This window comes from Oncorhynchus gorbuscha, linkage group LG03, assembly GCF_021184085.1.
Source record: "Oncorhynchus gorbuscha isolate QuinsamMale2020 ecotype Even-year linkage group LG03, OgorEven_v1.0, whole genome shotgun sequence".
Classification (NCBI taxonomy): Eukaryota; Metazoa; Chordata; class Actinopteri; order Salmoniformes; family Salmonidae; genus Oncorhynchus; species Oncorhynchus gorbuscha.
The window spans coordinates 12389916-12413642 of record NC_060175.1 but is presented as its reverse complement, the minus strand read 5'-3'; the positions used below and the strand labels follow the sequence as shown (position 1 = coordinate 12413642).

The window sequence follows — 23727 nt, the reverse complement described above, 5'->3', positions numbered from 1 at the left end:
AAAGGTGAAATAAAAACAAAAATAAAAAATAGCACCTCACTGCTCCTCACTGCTCCTTACTGCTCCTCACTGCTCCTCACTGATCCTCACTGCTCCTCACTGATCCTCACTGCTCCTCACTGCTCCTCACTACTACTCACTGATCCTCACTGATCCTCACTGATCCTCACTGCTCCTGACTGCTCCTCACTGATCCTCACTGCTCCTCACTGCTCCTCACTACTACTCACTGATCCTCACTGATCCTCACTGCTCCTCACTGCTCCTCACTGATCCTCACTGATCCTTACTGCTCCTCACTGCTCCTCACTACTACTCACTGATCCTCACTGATCCTCACTGCTCCTCACTGATCCTCACTGATCCTCACTGATCCTCACTGCTCCTCACTGCTCCTCACTACTACTCACTGATCCTCACTGATCCTCACTGCTCCTCACTGCTCCTCACTGATCCTCACTGATCCTTACTGCTCCTCACTGCTCCTGACTGCTCCTCACTGATCCTCACTGCTCCTCATTACTCCTGACTGCTCCTCACTGCTCCTGACTGCTCCTCACTGCTCCTCACTGCTCCTCACTGCTCCTCACTGCTCCTGACTGCTCCTCACTGATCCTCATTGCTCCTCACTGCTCCTTACTGCTCCTCATTGCTCCTGACTGCTCCTCACTGCTCCTCACTACTCCTCACTGCTCCTCACTGCTCCTGACTGCTCCTCACTGCTCCTCACTGCTCCTCACTGCTCCCCACTGCTCCTGACTGCTCCTCACTGATCCTCACTGCTTCTTACTGCTCCTCACTGCTCCTCACTGCTCCTCACTGCTCATCCTGAGGTTACTGTAACATCCTGAGGTTACTGTACATCCTTAGGTTACTGTGACATACTGAGGTTACTGTCAAATCCTGAGGTTACTGTAAAATCCTGAGGTTACTGTACATACTCTACTGAGGTTACAGTACATACTCTACTGAGGTTACTGTACATACTCTACTGAGGTTACCGTACATACTCTGCTGAGGTTACAGTACATACTCTGCTGAGGTTACAGTACATACTCTACTGAGGTTACAGTACATACTCTACTGAGGTTACCGTACATACTCTGCTGAGGTTACAGTACATACTCTGCTGAGGTTACAGTACATACTCTACTGAGGTTACAGTACATACTCTACTGAGGTTACCGTACATACTCTGCTGAGGTTACAGTACATACTCTACTGAGGTTACAGTACATACTCTGTTGAGGTTACAGTACATACTCTACTGAGGTTACCGTACATACTCTGCTGAGGTTACAGTACATACTCTACTGAGGTTACAGTACATACTCTGTTGAGGTTACAGTACATACTCTACTGAGGTTACAGTACATACTCTGCTGAGGTTACAGTACATACTCTACTGAGGTTACAGTACATACTGACATATTACAACTGGTAATGTATCTTCTGAAACTGAGACGGTACATTAAATGCATGTTTTCCTTCCTCTTTAATCCACAACAAAGCAGTCACATTATCAAGCAGATTATTCAAAATTCGTCATCAAGCATGAAGCCCTCCCGCTGTGTCGCAGCCCTCCCATCCCTGCTATTTTTATGACTGGGCAGCTTTCAGAACCCCCTCGCTGACGTGTGATTAACACACAAGCGGCTCATGTCACTTTCACAGAGTTGACGCCGTCTTCATTTGTTGGCTAACAGTGCAACTGTGATTAGAAATTAAGTGATTGTGGTCCCACCGTGACTAACCTCTTCATAATGCATTCTAAGTACATACAGTATGCTGTGCATAACGCATTATAATGCAGGATAGATCTTAATACCTGCTCATAAACATCTATAACAACATTCATAGAGCATTATGAGCAGGCAGCTCAATTGTTAAGCACAAGAACTTGAACACTCATAAACCCTATTTTATGAGAAATGGATTTTCACCATCCCTTAAATCAATTTTCAAATGCCAGTGGTTGTTTTTGAACCCTTGAAGTGCAGTGTAGTCTACCCGGGGGGTATTTTATGTTCTAAGATTGGCATATGAGGTCAGAGCAATAGTATGTGAGTTAGTGTTACTGATTTCCCTGTCAATTTTATTTCCTGTGAAAGTATTTTGCCTTGGGGGGGCTGTAGTTTTAGCCTAGGCTGTGTTGTGTTTGATCCAGCGTGTATAGGCTACATATTTTTTTTAAATTATTGATTTAGTAACTGTAGACCATAATGAATAGCAGCCTTATAACAGAAATGTAGTGAAACACTGGTGGTGTCATGAGTCAGTTTGAAGCACCAACTACTAACGCACCAGAGAATAAGTTCAGATATGGATTATATATGGTGAAAAGCACTTACTGTATGTATCGCTAGGAAGCACTATCAACATTCCATGAGCTTTCCATCTGGATTTTATCAGCATTGTATGAGCTTTCCATCTGGATTCTATCAGTGTTCTATGAGCATTCCACCTGGATTTTATCAGCCTTCTATGAGCATTCCATCTGGACTCTATCAGTGTTCTATGAGCATTCCACCTGGATTTTATCAGCCTTCTATGAGCATTCCATCTGGATTCTATCAGTGTTCTATGAGCATTCTATCTGGATTCTATCAGCCTTCTATGAGCATTCCACCTGGATTTTATCAGCCTTCTATGAGCATTCCATCTGGATTCTATCAGCCTTCTATGAGTATTCCATCTGGATTCTATCAGCGTTCTATGAACATTCTATCTGGATTCTATCAGCACTCAATCAGCCGATTCGACCCTTTGAATTGATATACACTAAATATATAAAAGTATGTGGACACCCCTTCAAATGAATGGATTTGGCTACTTCAGCTATACCCCTTGCTGACAGGTGTATAGAATTGAGCACACAGCCATGCACAAATGTTGGCATATTAATTCATTTATTTTACCTTTATTTAACTGCATAGATTACCATTTGCAGCAGAATGGCCTTACTGAAGAGCTCAGTGACTTTCAACGTGACACCGTCACAGTATGCCACCTTTCCTACAAGCCAGTTCGTCAAATTCCAGCCCTGCTAGAGCTGCCCCGGTCAACTGTAAGTGCTGCCTTGGGAAGTGGTAAGCCACACAAGCTCACAGAACGGGATCACCAACTGCTGAATAGCGTTGTGCATCTGTCCTTTGTTGCAACACTCACCACGGAGTTCCAAACTGCCTCTGGAAGCAATGTCAACACAAGAAGTGCTCATTGGGAGCTTCATGAAATGGGTTTCCATGGCCGAACAGCCACACACAAGCCTAAGATCACCATGCTCAAAGCGTTGGCTGAAGTGGTGTAAAGCTTGCTGCCATTGGACTCTGCAGCAGTGGAAGCGTGTTTTCTGAAGTGATGAATCACACTTCACAATCTGGCAGTCCGACGGATGGGTTTTGCTAATGCCAGGAGAACACTACCTGCCCCAATGCATAGTGCCAACTGTAAAGATTGGTGGAGGAGGAATAATGGTCTGGGGCTTTTTTTTTCATGGTTCGGGCCCCTTAGTTCCAGTGAAGGGAAAGCTTAATACTACAGTATACAATGACATTCTAGATGATTCTGTGCCTTCAAATTTGTGGCAACATTTGGGGAAGGCCCTTTCCTGTTTCAGGATGACAATACCTCCGTGCACAAAGCGAGGTCCAAACAGAAATGGTTTGTTGAGATCGGTGTGGAAAAACTTGATTGGCTTGCACAGAGCCCTGACCTCAACCAATGTTCCCTCTAATTCTAATTGACCTGTCAATGCATTGTTGTTCTGGACATTTATTTAAATTATTTTAGAAAATTTGAGGTAGGCTATATAGGCTATATGATCACAGGCTATAATAGATACGTTGTTGTATTGCTTGTGAGGCACAGCCATACAATTAAATCATTTGTTTTTATTTTTTATTTTACTGGGCTGATGGTGAATGCATCTGATGGTCAGTCTCAGCAAAAAAAAAGGACACAGTATTCAAACTCTAAACATTTTTGCAATCTCACAGTATCGATTTTTCAGTAACAGTCTTTTATGCCTGCTATGTTACTGAGACATCCGATTGGCCAGCAGCAGGCCTATAGTGCACTTGATTTATTCTCTGGGAAGGCAGAGTTCGTACCTTCAGACACTTTAAATGATTACAAATGGCAACAATTGGCCTACCCTGCGTTCAGGGCAGCTGAATCAGGTGCACCTACTGCCAACAGCCCGAGACGAATACAAATAATAGGAACACAAGGCTTTATAGTTGGGTTTTTACAGAAATGTTCGGTGATCGACTAGGAATGCCTTGGAGATCAACCAGTCGATCGTGATCGACCGGTTGCTGACCACTCCTCTAGAAAGTTAAGTAGAGTTCAAGCTCGTGCTTCTCTCCGTGGGCTGATATTTGACCTCCACCCCATCGAACACCTTTGGGATGAATTGGAAAGCCGACTGCTAATTGCTCAACATCAGTGCCTGACCTCACTAATGCTCTTGTGGCTGAATGGATGTAAGTCCCCGCAGCAATGTTCCAACATCTAGTGGACAGTCTTCCCAGAAGAGTGAAGGCTGTTATAGCAGCAAAGGGGGACTCCATATTAATGCCCATGATTTTGTAATGAGATATTCGATGTGCAGGTGTCCACATACTTCTGGTCATGTACTGTATCTAATTCTGTATGCATGCAGTTTTCCTATTTAATGGAAAATATGGGGCTAATGATAGAAAATGTGGGGCTAATGATAAAAAATGTGGGGCTAATGATAGAAAAGGTGGGGCTAATGTGGGGCTAATGATAGAAAATGTGGGGCTAATGATAGAAAATGTGGGGCTAATGATAGAAAATGCGGGGCTAATGATAGAAAATGTGGGGCTAATGATAGAAAATGTGGGGCTAATGATGCCTTCCTGCCACTGGTTCTCTGGTCCGCTCCACACCTCACGGAGTAGTATTACAACTCTTCCAAATGATTGATATTTATTAATTCTCTCTCTCTCTCCCTCCATCTCTCTTTCTTTCTTTCTTTCTTTCTTTATTTCTCTCTTTCTATTTCTCTCTCTCTCTCCTTCCCCTCTTTCTGTCCCTCTCTCTCTCTCTCTCTCTCTCGCTCTTCTCCCCCCTCTCTCTTTCCCTTTCTCTCTCTCTCTCTCCCTCCATCTCTCTTTCTCTTTCTTTCTTTCTTTCTTTCTCTATTTCTTTCTTTCTTTCTCTCTTTCTATTTCTCTCTCTCTCCCTCCTCTCCCTCTTTCTCTCTCTCTCTCTCTCTCTCTCTCTCTCTCTCTCTCTCTCTCTCTCTCTCTCTCTCTCTCTCTCTCTCTCTCTCTCTCTCTCTCTCGCTCTTCTCCCCCTCTCTCTCTTTCCCTCTCTCCCAGTTTCCCAGACCTTTCATCCTATTGTCAAAGCATTGCCAGCTCATAACATTGAACCATAATATACAAACACAAGGCTTTTGGGGGGGAAATTGCTTAGTAATTGCTCCCATTATATACCTGACTGTGTTTTGAAAACACTGCTGTCTTACTGAATATCTTGTTGTTGATGATAGTGTTGTGCTATGACAGGAACCAAGGTTATTCATCAACAAAATGTCGTCCTCCACTCCTACTTTAAATTAAACCCAACTTTAAAGGAATAAAAGCTCTGATGAAGGTCGTGAGGCTGATACTAAGCAAGTGCAGCGTGCAGGATTTTCTTTCCTCTAAAAGTTAATTAGTAACACCATCATAAATCCTTTATATTGCCTATATCATGTGTAAAGTGCTTATGAAGACTTTTGGGACTCTCTTTCCAGGCTGAGGTGTATGGTCAAGCAATTGGAAGAGAAAGATGTGGACTTCGAAGATCTGAAGAAGAACTTGGACTACACCGCATCCTTACTGGAAGCTGTTTACTTTGATGGGACCAGGTACAGTGTGGCCTTTAGTGTGATTATATTGTATGATACTGTAAGCTCCTACTGCCTGCTTAAGGCCTGGAACGCATATACGAACCAACTATATCAGCATATCCTTGTTTCCACTCTGAACACAATGCTCCACATTATGTGTTGTCTATATTTAATATTTGAGCCATAAGGTGTTCCAAGGCAACCATGTCTACTTGTCTATAGTTAGTATTTCCCCTTAGCCACCCTGTCTCCTTTGATATGACCCCAAAGCACCTTGATGAAAGCTGTGATGAAGGCTGTGATAATCGATATGAAGATGGCTGTAATGAAGGATGTAGAGAAAGATATGAAGATGGCTGTAATGAAGGAAATAAAGATGGCTGTAATGAAGGCTGTGATGAAGCTTGTGGTGAAGGCTGTGATGAAGGCTGTGGTGAAGGCTGTAATGAAGGCTATAATGAAGGATATAAAGATGGCTGTAATGAAGGCTGTGATGAAGGCTGTGGTGAAGGTTGTGATGTAGTTTGTGATGAAAGTTGTGATGAAGGCTGTAATGAAGGAAATAAAGAAGGCTGTGATGAAGGCTGTGGTGAAGGCTGTGATGAAGGGTATAAAGAAGGCTGAGATGAAGGCTTGATGAAGGCTGTAATGAAGGAAATAAAGAAGACTGTGATGAAGGCTGTGATGAAGGCTGTGATAATCGATATGAAGATGGCTGTAATGAAGGATGTAGAGAAAGATATGAAGATGGCTGTAATGAAGGAAATAAATATGGCTGTAATGAAGGCTGTGATGAAGGCTGTGGTGAAGGCTGTGATGAAGGCTGTGGTGAAGGCTGTAATGAAGGCTGTAATGAAGGATATAAAGATGGCTGTAATGAAGGCTGTGATGAAGGCTGTGGTGAAAGTTGTGATGTAGTTTGTGATGAAAGTTGTGATGAAGGCTGTAATGAAGTAAATAAAGAAGGCTGTGGTGAAGGCTGTGATGAAGGGTATAAAGAAAGATTGTGATGAAGGCTGTGATGAAGGGTATAAAGAAGGCTGTGATGAAGGCTTGATGAAGGCTGTAATGAAGGAAATAAAGAAGACTGTGATGAAGGCTGTAATGAAGGAAATAAAGAAGACTGTGATGAAGGCTGTGATCAAGGCTGTAATGAAGGAAATAAATAAGACTGGGATGAAGGCTGTGATCAAGGCTTGATGAAGGCTGTAATGAAGGAAATAAAGAAGACTGTTATGAAGGCTGTGATCAAGGCTGTAATGAAGGAAATAAATAAGACTGGGATGAAGGCTGTGATCAAGGCTGTAATGAAGGAAATAAATAAGACTGGGATGAAGGCTGTGATCAAGGCTTGATGAAGGCTGTAATGAAGGAAATAAAGAAGACTGTTATGAAGGCTGTGATCAAGGCTGTAATGAAGGAAATAAATAAGACTGGGATGAAGGCTGTGATCAAGGCTTGATGAAGGCTGTAATGAAGGAAATAAAGAAGACTGTTATGAAGGCTGTGATCAAGGCTGTAATGAAGGCTGTGATCAAGGCTGTAATGAAGGCTGTGATCAAGGCTGTAATGAAGGCTGCAATGTTTCCATCTACTTAAATGTGTCATTCAACAGAGTGTGATTGCTGTACCGCTTAGAATAAGGGAAACGAAAAAGAATGTGTCCCTGTCCCTGTTCACATCACTGTCTCTCCTCTCTCAGGCAGGTCTGATTTGCTATCTCTCTGCAGGCAGGTCTGATTTGCTCTCTCTTTCTCTCCTCTCCTCAGGCAGGTCTAATTTGCTATCTCTCCTCAGGCAGGTCTAATTTGCTCTCTCTCCCCAGGCAGGTCTGATTTGCTCTCTCTTTCTCTCCTCTCTCAGGCAGGTCTGATTTGCTCTCTCTCTCCTCTCCCAGGCAGGTCTAATTTGCTCTCTCTCTCTGCTAATATAATAATAATAATATATCTGCTCTCTCAGGCAGGTCTGATTTGCTACCCTGGCATTACAAGCTCCATGCTCTCAGGCAGGTCTAATTTGCAGGCAGGTCTAATTTGCTCTATCTCTCTTCTCTCAGGCAGGTCTGATTTGTCCACTCTCTCCTCTCTCAGGCAGGTCTGATTTGTCCTCTCTCTCTTCTCTCAGGCAGGTTTGATTTGCTCTCTACTCTCTCGGGCAGGTCAGATTTTTTCTCTCTCTCCTCTCTCAGGCAGGTCTGATTTGTCCACTCTCAGGCAGGTCTGATTTGCTCTCTCTCTCCTCTCTCAGGCAGGTCTGATTTTCTCTCTCTCTCCTCTCTGTTCTGTCTTTGGCTATGCCGGATTAAGAAATATGACATGCTATTCTATAAAATAATGTCTCCGCAATTAATATTACCTGATTGAGCTAATCATGTAACTGTAACTAGAGAGTCGGGCACCACAAAATTATATTTATAGAGCTGTTATCTTCCGAATAAACTCTGGCTAACAATTTGAATCAGCAATACAACATTGGGTTTAATTATCTATTTACTAAATACCTAACTAATCACACAGAATTCACATACACACAATTAATCATAACTTGATTACAAATGACGTCATAAAGGAAAACGTCCCTAGCGCGCGGAACAGATATGACAGCTTGTTACACAAAGGAAAAGGGGCTGGGTTGAGTGAAAGAGCGGGAGACTGGGGAACAAAGGGAAAAAGCTGTGCTATCATAAATACAGTATCTTATGCATTCTAAATTACCGCCCATTTGGGAAAGAGAAAATGCAATAAATGTTTACTCTGAGCTGCGCTTCAGTAGGTTGGTGGTAGATGGAAGGCCGTGTTGCCAAAGCGAGTCCTCTGTCCTTTGAAGAATGTCTCTGGTTGTCAATTGATATGTTGTAGTAACGTCGTTGTGTGATAGATGGGATACTCTGTCTGTTCCTGCCTACCCTGCATAACTCAACAGCTAGGAGGTATCACTGCTGTAGTGAAAAAGAGTTCAAAGCTTCATACAATTCGCAACCAATGCTCATGCTGATGTTGTCTTCGTTCTGTAGTTATTATCTGAACCATTCTGACATAGGACCGTCGCCCTCATATCCTCGGAACAGGAAGTTATGTTGTCGTCAAGGCTTTATATAGGAAGGGAGAAAAGGAGTGTGTGTCATAGTTTACAACCTCTGTCTCTTCACGTGGGCGGGCCACTGAGTGATCAGCAATATCTTATGAAAACCCACATCTCACATTTTAGAAGCTAAAATCACATTTCATTCCATCACAAATCATTTCATATTCAAAACATTTGATGTGTAGACTTTCCACTGTAGAGTTTATGTCATCTTTATCATTGATGAGAATGTCTCAGATGACAACCGAACTGACATCATATTCATTAAGTACCACCGCATATGTTCAACTGGTCGGATTACCAGAATATAGTTCATTTCCCTCCACCTTCTGACGTTCCCAGAATCTCTTTGTTAAACAAGGGTTTTGCAAATGTAACTTCAGTAGGGTAGAGAGGAAAAAGGGGGGAAGAGGTATTTATGATTGTTATAAACCTACCCCCCAGGCCAATGTCATGACATCTCTCAGGCAGGTCTGATTTGTCCTCTCTCTCCTCTCTCAGGCAAGTCTGATTTGCTCTCTCTCTGTCCTTTCAGACAGGGTCTGGACACAGAGGACGACCTCCAGAAGCTGCACTCTGATGGCGTGCCCACGGAGGTCACTGATTGGCTGGCTTCAACCTTCACTCAGAGGGCCCGCCACCCCGCCCGCCGCTCTGACGACAAACCAAAGTTCCGCAGCATCGTCCACGCAGTTCAGGCTGGGATCTTTGTCGAGAGGTAGATGGAAAACGTTATTATCTTCAATGAGGACATGAATTTGTAATATAAAGAAAAGGAGGCTCGCCCTGGTCCTCCTCATTCATTTGTAATATAAAGTAAAGGAGGCTCGCCCTGGTCCTCCTCATTAATTTGTAATATAAAGTAAAGGAGGCTCGCCCTGGTCCTCCTCATTAATTTGTTATATAAAGTAAAGTAGGCTCGCCCTGGTCCTCCTCATTAATTTGTAATATAAAGTAAAGTAGTCTCGCCCTGGTCCTCCTCATTAATTTGTAATATAAAGTAAAGTAGGCTCGCCCTGGTCCTCCTCATTAATTTGTAATATAAAGTAAAGGAGGCTCGCCCTGGTCCTCCTCATTAATTTGTAATATAAAGTAAAGTAGGCTCGCCCTGGTCCTCCTCATTAATTTGTAATATAAAGTAAAGTAGGCTCGCCCTGGTCCTCCTCATTAATTTGTAATATAAAGTAAAGGAGGCTCGCCCTGGTCCTCCTCATTAATTTGTAATATAAAGTAAAGGAGGCTCGCCCTGGTCCTCTTCATTCATTTGTAATATAAAGTAAAGGAGGCTCGCCCTGGTCCTCCTCATTAATTTGTAATATAAAGTAAAGGAGGCTCGCCCTGGTCCTCCTCATTAATTTGTAATATAAAGTAATGGAGGCTCGCCCTGGTCCTCCTCATTCATTTGTAATATAAAGTAAAGGAGGCTCGCCCTGGTCCTCCTCATTAATTTGTTATATAAAGTAAAGTAGGCTCGCCCTGGTCCTCCTCATTAATTTGTAATATAAAGTAAAGTAGGTCGCCCTGGTCCTCCTCATTAATTTGTAATATAAAGTAAAAGCCCTAGGCTCGCCCTGGTCCTCCTCATTAATTTGTAATATAAAGTAAAGTAGGCTCGCCCTGGTCCTCCTCATTAATTTGTAATATAAAGTAAAGGAGGCTCGCCCTGGTCCTCCTCATTAATTTGTAATATAAAGTAAAGTAGGCTCGCCCTGGTCCTCCTCATTAATTTGTAATATAAAGTAAAGTAGGCTCGCCCTGGTCCTCCTCATTAATTTGTAATATAAAGTAAAGGAGGCTCGCCCTGGTCCTCCTCATTAATTTGTAATATAAAGTAAAGGAGGCTCGCCCTGGTCCTCTTCATTCATTTGTAATATAAAGTAAAGGAGGCTCGCCCTGGTCCTCCTCATTAATTTGTAATATAAAGTAAAGGAGGCTCGCCCTGGTCCTCCTCATTAATTTGTAATATAAAGTAATGGAGGCTCGCCCTGGTCCTCCTCATTAATTTGTAATATAAAGTAAAGGAGGCTCGCCCTGGTCCTCCTCATTAATTTGTAATATAAAGTAAAGGAGGCTCGCCCTGGTCCTCCTCATTAATTTGTAATATAAAGTAAAGGAGGCTCGCCCTGGTCCTCTTCATTAATTTGTAATATAAAGTAAAGGAGGCTCGCCCTGGTCCTCCTCATTAATTTGTTATATAAAGTAAAGTAGGCTCGCCCTGGTCCTCCTAATTAATTTGTTATATAAAGTAAAGTAGGCTCACCCTGGTCCTCCTAATTAATTTGTTATATAAAGTAAAGTAGGCTCGCCCTGGTCCTCCTCATTAATTTGTTATATAAAGTAAAGTAGGCTCGCCCTGGTCCTCCTCATTAATTTGTTATATAAAGTAAAGTAGGCTCGCCCTGGTCCTCCTCATTAATTTGTAATATAAAGTAAAGTAGGCTCGCCCTGGTCCTCCTCATTAATTTGTAATATAAAGTAAAGTAGGCTCGCCCTGGTCCTCCTCATTAATTTGTAATATAAAGTAAAGGAGGCTCGCCCTGGTCCTCCTCATTAATTTGTAATATAAAGTAAAGGAGGCTCGCCCTGGTCCTCCTCATTAATTTGTAATATAAAGTAAAGGAGGCTCGCCCTGGTCCTCCTCATTAATTTGTAATATAAAGTAAAGGAGGCTCGCCCTGGTCCTCCTCATTAATTTGTAATATAAAGTAAAGGAGGCTCGCCCTGGTCCTCCTCATTAATTTGTAATATAAAGTAAAGTAGGCTCGCCCTGGTCCTCCTCATTAATTTGTAATATAAAGTAAAGGAGGCTCGCCCTGGTCCTCCTCATTAATTTGTAATATAAAGTAAAGGAGGCTCGCCCTGGTCCTCCTCATTAATTTGTAATATAAAGTAAAGGAGGCTCGCCCTGGTCCTCTTCATTAATTTGTAATATAAAGTAATGGAGGCTCGCCCTGGTCCTCCTCATTAATTTGTAATATAAAGTAAAGAGGCTCGCCCTGGTCCTCTTCATTAATTTGTAATATAAAGTAAAGGAGGCTCGCCCTGGTCCTCTTCATTAATTTGTAATATAAAGTAAAGGAGGCTCGCCCTGGTCCTCCTCATTAATTTGTTATATAAAGTAAACTAGGCTCGCCCTGGTCCTCCTCATTAATTTGTTATATAAAGTAAAGTAGGCTCGCCCTGGTCCTCCTCATTAATTTGTTATATAAAGTAAAGTAGGCTCGCCCTGGTCCTCCTCATTAATTTGTAATATAAAGTAAAGTAGGCTCGCCCTGGTCCTCCTCATTAATTTGTAATATAAAGTAAAGTAGGCTCGCCCTGGTCCTCCTCATTAATTTGTAATATAAAGTAAAGGAGGCTCGCCCTGGTCCTCCTCATTAATTTGTAATATAAAGTAAAGTAGGCTCGCCCTGGTCCTCCTCATTAATTTGTAATATAAAGTAAAGGAGGCTCGCCCTGGTCCTCCTCATTAATTTGTAATATAAAGTAAAGTAGGCTCGCCCTGGTCCTCCTCATTAATTTGTAATATAAAGTAAAGGAGGCTCGCCCTGGTCCTCCTCATTAATTTGTAATATAAAGTAAAGGAGGCTCGCCCTGGTCCTCTTCATTCATTTGTAATATAAAGTAAAGGAGGCTCGCCCTGGTCCTCCTCATTAATTTGTAATATAAAGTAAAGGAGGCTCGCCCTGGTCCTCCTCATTAATTTGTAATATAAAGTAAAGGAGGCTCGCCATGGTCCTCCTCATTAATTTGTAATGTAAAGTAAAGGAGGCTCGCCCTGGTCCTCCTCATTAATTTGTAATATAAAGTAAAGGAGGCTCGCCCTGGTCCTCCTCATTAATTTGTAATATAAAGTAAAGGAGGCTCGCCCTGGTCCTCCTCATTCATTTGAGAAAAACAATGCAACATTAAAAAACCCTCCTTCTATATAATGTTGTGAATGGGGTTTGTGAAGTGTGTGTCATAGGGTCAGGATAAATTCACTTCTGTACATTTGCAGTGGAATTCTTGATCCACATTCTGTTTTAACAAGGACATCACAGATTCACTACTGAGATTGTCCAATGCAAAACATTGAATGTGCTGTTGTTCCAGGATGTTCAGAAGGGCCTACACTGCTGCCATGCCTGACCAACCTGCAGCAGTAGTTAACTGTCTCAGGGTAAGAATATGTGATCTGTTATCATTTGTAAAGTCTTTAATTGGGCTACAACATAAGGAGCAGAGCCAGGAGTTTCCCTGACCGTATGACTACAGTATGAGCTATCGACCTTTTCAATTTCAGACTCCAATTCTTGAAAACCTCAATGTGCTTTGGACATAACAGATATCTGTCATCTATTTGTCTCTATCATCTCCATCTTTAGGACATTGACCGGTGGAACTTTGATGTGTTTGCCCTGAACACAGCCAGTGATGACCACGCACTACAGACCCTGGTCTTCGAGCTGGTGACACGATACGAACTCAACAGTAGATTCAAGGTCTCCACATATCACTTTGCACGTCCTTACTATTTTACCATAACTCCTTCTGTTTCTGTACAGCTTTAATTTTACATTAGCCTCTAAAAATTCTAACTTTTCTCACTGACATAAACAGCTGACGCAAACACACATAGTATTGTCTACCTTTTCTAGTGTGTAAAACTGTTTCCATAAGTAGTACCCTAGAGGGCAGACTCAGACACAGGCCAGTTAGTTGATGTAGTGTGCTCGAACACAACAGATGAACTCCGTGTGAACTTTCCATGTCATAATGTGTGGTATTACAGATCCCAATCTCCTGTCTGATGTCCTTCTTGGAGAAGCTGGAGAAAGGCTACAGTAAACACAGCAACCCCTACCACAGCGGTGTCCACGCAGCCGACGTCACACAAACCCTACACTGTCTGCTCTTACGTACAGGACTAGTGGTACAGTACAGCTCGTCTTCTCTCCGTTTATAACACGTTATCCCTGTCATGTATTTGATTGTCACAGCTCAGGAAAGGACATTTCCCAAATTGTGTCTGCCTGGTCAGGTCAGGTCACTGGCTACAGTGTATGCATGGACTTGTATGAAATAGCAGAAGAAAATGTCTAGGGTTTGTGGGAAATAATAAAGGAAAATATATATTTTTTAAGATATGTATGTTTGTATGTGTATTTGTATGCATATGTATGTGTATATGTATGTATGTATATTTATATACATATGTGTATGTGTATGTATATATATATATATATATATATATATACACTATTAATATATACCCCCAAAATATATGGGGTATTGGAAATGATGAAGACAATTACATTGATGGAATCTACAATCAAAAAAGGGGAAAAAATAATCCAATATAGATGTATTTACTGTAAACCAGTAAATACTGGTTACTGTATAATAACGATACACTAACTCTATATGAAAGGTATATGTAGGTTATGTATGTGAGGTTTATAACAAGGGTATCTGTGTTGGTCTCGCCTCCAGCACTGGTTACTGTATAATAACGATACACTAACTCTATATGAAAGGTATATGTAGGTTATGTATGTGAGGTTTATAACAAGGGTATCTGTGTGGGTCTCACATGCAGCACTGGTTGACTGGACTGGAGGTCCTGGCGTCCCTGTTTGCTGCGGCCATCCATGACTACGAACACACTGGAACTACAAACGACTTCCACATTCACACAAAGTAAGAAAAAGTCAAGTAAGATAAAGTAAAGTAAGAAAAAGTAAAGTAAGATAAAGTAAAGTAAGATAAAGTAAAGTAAGAATTACTGAGGTGTTCGAAGATGCATTTGATTTCAGAGTGAGTGGGAGAGAGTGAAATCGAATGCACATTTACACCAACTAAGATAAACAATGTGTATGTTTAATTCTCTGAATTTATTACAGTTTTTCTCAATTGCTAAAACACTAAAAACCCATTGGCTGAACAAAGGTCTCAGTTGCCTGGACTCATTTAGCTAATTATGTCTGTTGTCAATACCTTAAACCATTTCACATGATAAAACACAATTTGCAGATCTCACTTAGACTTTTCAGCAACTCCAAACACATTCTCATTCTCAAAACACATTCTGCAATCTCATGCACATGTCATCCATACTGGTAAACACAAGTGGCAACAATCAAATACAAATAGAGAACATATGTCATTGATTGAACAAAACCACTCAAAATTGATTTAACCTGTTTCAAATGATGCGACACAACCAATATAAGCCAGTTCAGAGAGCAAACAGGTTGTTGAAGGTGGGAAGGAGAAAGTAGAGCAAAGCAGAGTAGTAATTTCTGATCAATTTTGAACTACTATGATAGAACATGTTTTCGTTCATCAAAAGACAATGACGGAAAAATATTAATATTTTTTTAGATTAAAAATGTACTTCTCCCTAAGAATTGTATGTTTTGAACAATGTGTTTTCTATTTTTCGGTGTATTGTTTACTGACTGCTTGAGGGTGTATATCATTTTGATCACTTTGTTTATGATTTGAGAGCAGTGTTTGATTTTGAACACAGGTAAAACTGTTTTGAGGCAAAGGTTTCATTTTGCAAGAGGAGTCAGATGTTATGTAAATAGTGCTTGAAGGTAACGTTTTGTGTTTAATGTTTTCAGGAAATGGAGCAAGGTTTCAGAAATTGTGTTTTAGCAATTGAGAAAAACTGTAAATGACTGAGGTGCTCAAAATGCATTACAGTAAAGAGTGGGAAATGGAGAGAGAGAGAGAGAGAGAGAGAGAGAGAGAGAGAGAGAGAGAGAGAGAGTGTCATGCAGGTAAAAGAGGACCCAAAAGCGACTTAACAGAAACAGAGTTTAATAAAGTCCAAAACGGAATAACAGAATTCCTCTAGACTTGTAGAGGGGAAACAACTGGAAAAGCGGCCACAGACTGCAGGTCGCTTCGGGTAGGCGCAGGCCGTAGTCGACTGAGACACCTGCTCACACGCAGCATCTGATGAAGGCACAAAACACGACAGGACAGGGTGATACACAATCACGGCAAAAACACGACAGGACAGGGCGAAACGCAATCACGGCATGGTGAATACAATACAAGGAACCGACGGAACAGGAACGGATCACAAAGGAATAAATAGGGACTCTAATCAGGGGAAAGGATCGGGAACAGGTGTGGGAAGACTAAATGATGATTAGGGGAATAGGAACAGCTGGGAGCAGGAACGGAACGACAGAGAGAAGAGAGAGCGAGAGAGTGAGAGAGGGAGGGGGAGAGAGAGGGATAGAACCAAACAAGACCAGCAGAGGGAAACGAATAGCATGGGGAGCACAGGGACAAGACATGACAATAAATGACAAACATGACAGTACCCCCCACTCACCGAGCGCCTCCTGGCGCACTCGAGGAGGAATCCTGGCGGCAACGGAGGAAATCATCGATGAGCGAACGGTCCAGCACGTCCCGAGACGGAACCCAACTCCTCTCCTCAGGACCGTAACCCTCCCAATCCACTAGGTATTGGTGACCCCGTCCCCGAGAACGCATGTCCATAATCTTATGTACCTTGTAAATAGGTGCGCTCTCGACAAGGACGGGAGGGGGGGAGGGAAGACGAACGGGGGTGCGAAGAAAGGGCTTAACACAGGAGACATGGAACGGACCAATGAACCGCGGAGTCAACTTACGAGAAGCTGTCGTAAGAGGAAGGTTGCGAGTGGAAAGCCACACTCTCTGGCCGCAACAATACCTTGGACTCTTAATCCTGCGTTTATTGGCGGCTCTCACCGTCTGTGCCCTGTAACGGCAAAGTGCAGACCTCACCCTCCTCCAGGTGCGCTCACAACGTTGGACAAACGCTTGAGCGGAGGGAACGCTGGACTCGGCAAGCTGGGATGAGAACAGAGGAGGCTGGTAACCCAGACTACTCTGAAACGGAGATAACCCGGTAGCAGACGAAGGAAGCTTGTGAGCGTATTCTGCCCAGGGGAGCTGTTCTGCCCAAGACGCAGGGTTTCTGAAAGAAAGGCTGCGTAGTATCCACCAATCGTCTGATTGGCCCTCTCTGCTTGACCGTTAGACTGGGGATGAAACCCGGAAGAGAGACTGACGGACGCACCAATCAAACGACAGAACTCCCTCCAAAACTGTGACGTGAATTGCGGGCCTCTGTCTGAAACGGCGTCTAACGGGAGGCCATGAATTCTGAATACATTCTCAATAATGATTTGTGCCGTCTCCTTAGCGGAAGGAAGTTTAGCGAGGGGAATGAAATGTGCCGCCTTAGAGAACCTATCGACAACCGTCAGAATCACAGTCTTCCCCGCAGACAAAGGCAGACCGGTAATGAAGTCTAAGGCAATGTGAGACCATGGTCGAGAAGGAATGGGGAGCGGTCTGAGACGACCGGCAGGAGGAGAGTTACCCGACTTAGTCTGCGCGCAGTCCGAACAAGCAGCCACGAAACGGCGCGTGTCACGCTCCTGAGTCGGCCACCAAAAGCGCTGGCGAATAGACGCAAGAGTGCCTCGAACACCGGGATGACCAGCTAACTTGGCAGAGTGAGCCCACTGAAGAACAGCCAGACGAGTGGAAACAGGAACGAAAAGGAGGTTACTAGGACAAGCGCGCGGCGACGCAGTGTGCGTGAGTGCTTGCTTAACCTGTCTTTCAATTCCCCAGACTGTTAACCCGACAACACGCCCATAAGGAAGAATCCCTCGGGATCAGTAGAAGCCACAGAAGAACTAAACAGACGGGATAAGGCATCAGGCTTGGTGTTCTTGCTACCCGGACGGTAAGAAATCACAAACTCGAAACGAGCGAAAAACAACGCCCAACGAGCTTGACGGGCATTAAGTCGTTTGGCAGAACGGATGTACTCAAGGTTCTTATGGTCTGTCCAAACGACAAAAGGAACGGTCGCCCCCTCCAACCACTGTCGCCATTCGCCTAGGGCTAAGCGGATGGCGAGCAGTTCACGGTTACCCACATCATAGTTGCGCTCAGATGGCGACAGGCGATGAGAAAAATAAGCGCAAGGGTGAACCTTATCGTCAGACTGGAAGCGCTGGGATAGGATGGCTCCCACGCCTACCTCTGAAGCGTCAACCTCGACAATGAATTGTCTAGTGACGTCAGGAGTAACGAGGATAGGAGCGGACGTAAAACGTTCTTTTAGAAGATCAAAAGCTCCCTGGGCGGAACCGGACCACTTAAAACACGTCTTGACAGAAGTAAGAGCTGTGAGAGGGGCAGCAACTTGACCGAAATTACGAATGAAACGCCGATAGAAATTAGCGAAACCTAAAAAGCGCTGCAACTCGACACGTGACCTTGGAACGGGCCAATCACTGACAGCTTGGACCTTAGCGGAATCCATCTGAATGCCTTCAGCGGAAATAACGGAACCGAGAAAAGTAACGGAGGAGACATGAAAAGAGCACTTCTCAGCCTTTACGTAGAGACAATTCTCTAAAAGGCGCTGTAGAACATCGAACGTGCTGAACATGAATCTCGAGTGACGGAGAAAAAAAATCAGGATATCGTCAAGATAGACAAAAACAAAAATGTTCAGCATGTCTCTCAGAACATCATTAACTAATGCCTGAAAAACAGCTGGCGCATTGGCGAGACCGAACGGCAGAACCCGGTACTCAAAATGCCCTAACGGAGTGTTAAACGCCGTTTTCCACTCGTCCCCCTCTCTGATGCGCACGAGATGGTAAGCGTTACGAAGGTCCAACTTAGTAAAGCACCTGGCTCCCTGCAGAATCTCGAAGGCTGATGACATAAGGGGAAGCGGATAACGATTCTTAACCGTTATGTCATTCAGCCCTCGATAATCCACGCAGGGGCGCAGAGTACCGTCCTTCTTTTTAACAAAAAGAACCCCGCCCCGGCCGGAGAAGAAGAAGGCACTATGGTACCGGCGTCAAGAGACACAGACAAATAATCCTCGAGAGCCTTACGTTCGGGAGCCGACAGAGAGTATAGTCTACCTCGAGGAGGAGTGGTCCCCGGAAGGAGATCAATACTACAATCATACGACCGGTGAGGAGGAAGGGAGTTGGCTCGGGACCGACTGAAGACCGTGCGCAGATCATGATATTCCTCCGGCACTCCTGTCAAATCGCCAGGTTCCTCCTGAGAAGTAGGGACAGAAGAAATGGGAGGAATGGCAGACATTAAACACTTCACATGACAAGAAACGTTCCAGGATAGGATAGAATTACTAGACCAATTAATAGAAGGATTATGACATACAAGCCAGGGGTGACCCAAAACAACAGGTGTAAACGGTGAACGGAAAATCAAAAAGAAATAGTCTCACTGTGGTTACCAGATACTGTGAGAGTTAAAGGTAGTGTCTCAAATTTGATACTGGGAAGATGACTACCATCTAAGGCAAACATGGGCGTAGGCCTGTCTAACGGTCTGAAAGGAATGTTATGTTTCCGAGCCCATGCTTCGTCCATGAAACAACCCTCAGCCCCAGAGTCAATCAAAGCACTGCATGTAGCACCGAACCGGTCCAGCGTAGATGGACCGACATAGTAGTACAAGATCTAGATGAAGGGACCTGAGTAGAAGCGCTCACCAGTAGCCCTCCGCTTACTGATGGGCTCTGGCCTCTTACTGGACATGAATTAACAAAATGTCCAGCAACTCCGCAATAGAGGCACAGGCGGTTGGTGATCCTCCGTTCCCTCTCCTTATTCGAGATGCGAATCCCTCCCAGCTGCATGGGCTCAGTCTCAAAGCCAGAGGAGGGAGATGGTTGCGATGCGGAGCAGGGAAACACCGTTGATGCGAGCTCTCTTCCACGAGCCCGGTGACGAAGATCTACCCGTCGTTCTATGCGGATGGCGAGAGCAATCAAAGAGTCCACATCTGAAGGAACCTCCCGGGAGAGAATCTCATCCTTAACCACTGCGTGGAGTCCCTCCAGAAAACGAGCGAGCAGCGCCGGCTCGTTCCACTCACTAGAGGCAGCAAGAGTGCGAAACTCAATGGAATAATCCGTTATGGACCGTTCACCTTGGCATAAGGAAGCCAGGGCCCTAGAAGCCTCCCCACCAAAAACTGAACGGTCAAAAACCCGAATCATCTCCTCTTTAAAGTTCTGGAATCTGTTAGAGCAATCAGCCCTTGCCTCCCAGATAGCTGTGCCCCATTCTCGAGCCCGGCCAGTAAGGAGTGAAATGACGTAAGCAACCCGAGCTCTCTCTCTAGAGTATGTGTGGGGTTGGAGAGAGAACACAATCTCACACTGCGTGAGAAAGGAGCGGCACTCAGTGGGCTGCCCGGAGTAGCAAGGTGGGTTATTAACCCTGGGTTCTGGAGGCTCGGCAGGCCAGGGAGTAACAGGTGGCACGAGACGTAGACTCTGGAACTGTCCAGAGAGGTCGGAAACCTGAGCGGCCAGGTTCTCCACGGCATGGCGAGCAGCAGACAATTCCTGCTCGTGTCTGCCGAGCATGGCTCCTTGGATCTCGACGGCAGTGTAACGAGCGTCTGAAGTCGCTGGGTCCATTCCTTGGTCGGTTCCTTCTGTCATGCAGGTAAAAGAGGACCCAAAAGCGACTTAACAGAAACAGAGTTTAATAAAGTCCAAAACGGAATAACAGAATTCCTCTAGACTTGTAGAGGGGAAACAACTGGAAAAGCGGCCACAGACTGCAGGTCGCTTCGGGTAGGCGCAGGCCGTAGTCGACTGAGACACCTGCTCACACGCAGCATCTGATGAAGGCACAAAACACGACAGGACAGGGTGATACACAATCACGGCAAAAACACGACAGGACAGGGCGAAACGCAATCACGGCATGGTGAATACAATACAAGGAACCGACGGAACAGGAACGGATCACAAAGGAATAAATAGGGACTCTAATCAGGGGAAAGGATCGGGAACAGGTGTGGGAAGACTAAATGATGATTAGGGGAATAGGAACAGCTGGGAGCAGGAACGGAACGACAGAGAGAAGAGAGAGCGAGAGAGTGAGAGAGGGAGGGGGAGAGAGAGGGATAGAACCAAACAAGACCAGCAGAGGGAAACGAATAGCATGGGGAGCACAGGGACAAGACATGACAATAAATGACAAACATGACAGAGAGAGAGAGAGAGAGAGAGAGAGAGAGAGAGAGAGAGAGAGAGAGAAAGAGAGTGAGAGAGTGAAGGAGAGAGCAAGAGAGAGAAAGAGCTAGAGAGTGTGTGTGCGTACTTGCATGTATGAGAGAGAGAGAGAGGGAGAGAGAGAGAAAGAGCGAGAGAGAGGAGAGAGAGAGAGAGAGAGAGGGGGGAGAGAGAGAGACTGAAAGAGACAGAGAGAGAAAAAGAGAGAAAGCGACAGTATGTTGTCTACCTCACTTGCTTTGGCAATGTTAATGCATGTTTCCCATGCCAATAAAGCCCTTGAATTGAATTGAATTGAGAGAGAGATGCTTTCAGCTCCTACTCCTTCTTAAGCAAACATATCTAATTTTAGCAGTAGATTTTCCACATAGAGACACAGAGGCACCTAAGAACTCTGTCTCCTGGCACACAGATCAACTCTTTATTTTGGGAACAAAAACACGAAGGCCTATCAACACTACAAAGAACAACGCTGTGATCACACTTCACCAGACCTGGCGCCAGGATACAGTGATTAAGGGGGCAGTTGAAATCAAGCAAGGGGGAAACATTTTTGGGGGTTCTTACATTGGAATTAAATTGAATTCTGCTTTACCACAATACACATAACATTTAAATAGAGAGACTCTGACATCATAGAGTGCTTTCGAAATGTGTGGCATATATCTGCTGCACTGAATCAGTACAATGGACAGCGCCATACAGATAGGGCATTTTGGTAATGAATATAGGCTGCAAGATAGACAGGGAAATTCACTAAATACAAACAGCATGCTTTCTATTTGCTGTCCAGTCATATGGTCTATCGCATTAGATGTTCTTTTATTTTTTTATTGAAGGTGGATTTACTTTTTGCCTGAGAAATATGGATTGGTAGAGTTCCATTCAGCTATAGCTCTATATAAAACTAGATTTAAGGGGATTTGTCCTTGGCTCGGGTTGTTTTAGCTGCCCTGAATTTGCATGTTTGGTTTGGTGCTTATGTGTGTTGCTAGTATGTACTAACTAGACGGAAAAATACTGTATACTGAAAAATATATATACAGTACTGAAAAATATATATACAGTATAACATTCCTAAAGAAAATCAGAAGAATAGATAGTAATATGTTTTTAACATGAAGCCATGAGAGATTCTGATAATATTTGGATAATATTAATACGGTCAGATAATCTACCAGCCCTGTTTTGAGCAATGAAGAGCTAATCTACCAGCCCTGTTTTGAGCCTTTTGAATCTTTTTTCTATCTTTCTTTGCTGCAGATGAACATATAACCAGACTACTCTAAGTGTGATAGGACCAGGGACAGTACTCTAAGTGTGATAGGACCAGGGACAGTACTCTAAGTGTGATAGGACCAGGGACAGTACTCTAAGTGTGATAGGACCATGGACAGTACTCTAAGTGTGATAGGACCAGGGACAATACTCTAAGTGTGATAGGACCAGGGATTGACCATATTACTGGACAGTAGTCTAAGTGTGATAGGACCAGGGATTGACCTTAAAACTGGACAGTACTCTAAGTGTTTATTTATTTATTTATTTTTTATTTCACCTTTATTTAACCAGGTAGGCAAGTTGAGAACAAGTTCTCATTTACAATTGCGACCTGGCCAAGATAAAGCAAAGCAGTTCGACAGATATAACGACACAGAGTTACACATGGAGTAAAACAAACATACAGTCAATAATACAGTATAAACAAGTCTATATACAATGTGAGCAAATCAGGTGAGAAGGGAGGTAAAGGCAAAAAAGGCCATGGTGGCAAAGTAAATACAATATGGCAAGTAAAACACTGGAATGGTAGTTTTGCAATGGAAGAATGTGCAAAGTAGAAATAAAAATAATGGGGTGCAAAGGAGCAAAATAAATAAATAAATTAAATACAGTTGGGAAAGAGGTAGTTGTTTGGGCTAAATTATTTGTAGGCTATGTAGAGGTGCAGTAATCTGTAAGATGCTCTGACAGTTGGTGCTTAAAGCTAGTGAGGGAGATAAGTGTTTCCAGTTTCAGAGATTTTTGTAGTTCGTTCCAGTCATTGGCAGCAGAGAACTGGAAGGAGAGGCGGCCAAAGAAAGAATTGGTTTTGGGGGTGACTAGAGAGATATACCTGCTGGAGCGTGTGCTACAGGTGGGAGATGCTATGGTGACCAGCGAGCTGAGATAAGGGGGGACTTTACCTAGCAGGGTCTTGTAGATGACATGGAGCCAGTGGGTTTGGCGACGAGTATGAAGCGAGGGCCAGCCAACAAGAGCGTACAGGTCGCAATGGTGGGTAGTATATGGGGCTTTGGTGACAAAACGGATTGCACTGTGATAGACTGCATCCAATTTGTTGAGTAGGGTATTGGAGGCTATTTTGTAAATGACATCGCCAAAGTCGAGGATTGGTAGGATGGTCAGTTTTACAAGGGTATGTTTGGCAGCATGAGTGAAGGATGCTTTGTTGCGAAATAGGAAGCCAATTCTAGATTTAACTTTGGATTGGAGATGTTTGATATGGGTCTGGAAGGAGAGTTTACAGTCTAACCAGACACCTAAGTATTTGTAGTTGTCCATGTATTCTAAGTCAGAGCCGTCCAGAGTAGTGATGTTGGACAGGCTGGTAGGTGCAGGTAGCGATCGGTTGAAGAGCATGCATTTAGTTTTACTTGTATTTAAGAGCAATTGGAGGCCACGG

General features: G+C 43.7%; 1 protein-coding gene across 1 annotated transcript in view; it reads left to right on the top strand.

The window, feature by feature from the left end:
* LOC124025873 (calcium/calmodulin-dependent 3',5'-cyclic nucleotide phosphodiesterase 1B-like) overlaps positions 1 to 23727 on the top strand; it is a 44303-nt gene that overhangs the window by 6265 nt on the left and 14311 nt on the right. Inside the window, exons 2-7 of the mRNA XM_046339191.1 lie at positions 5771 to 5884; positions 9486 to 9668; positions 13046 to 13112; positions 13318 to 13434; positions 13725 to 13865; positions 14532 to 14632. Of these exons, the coding sequence (XP_046195147.1) occupies positions 5771 to 5884; positions 9486 to 9668; positions 13046 to 13112; positions 13318 to 13434; positions 13725 to 13865; positions 14532 to 14632 (723 nt within the window). The remainder of the gene's footprint in view (positions 1 to 5770; positions 5885 to 9485; positions 9669 to 13045; positions 13113 to 13317; positions 13435 to 13724; positions 13866 to 14531; positions 14633 to 23727) is intronic.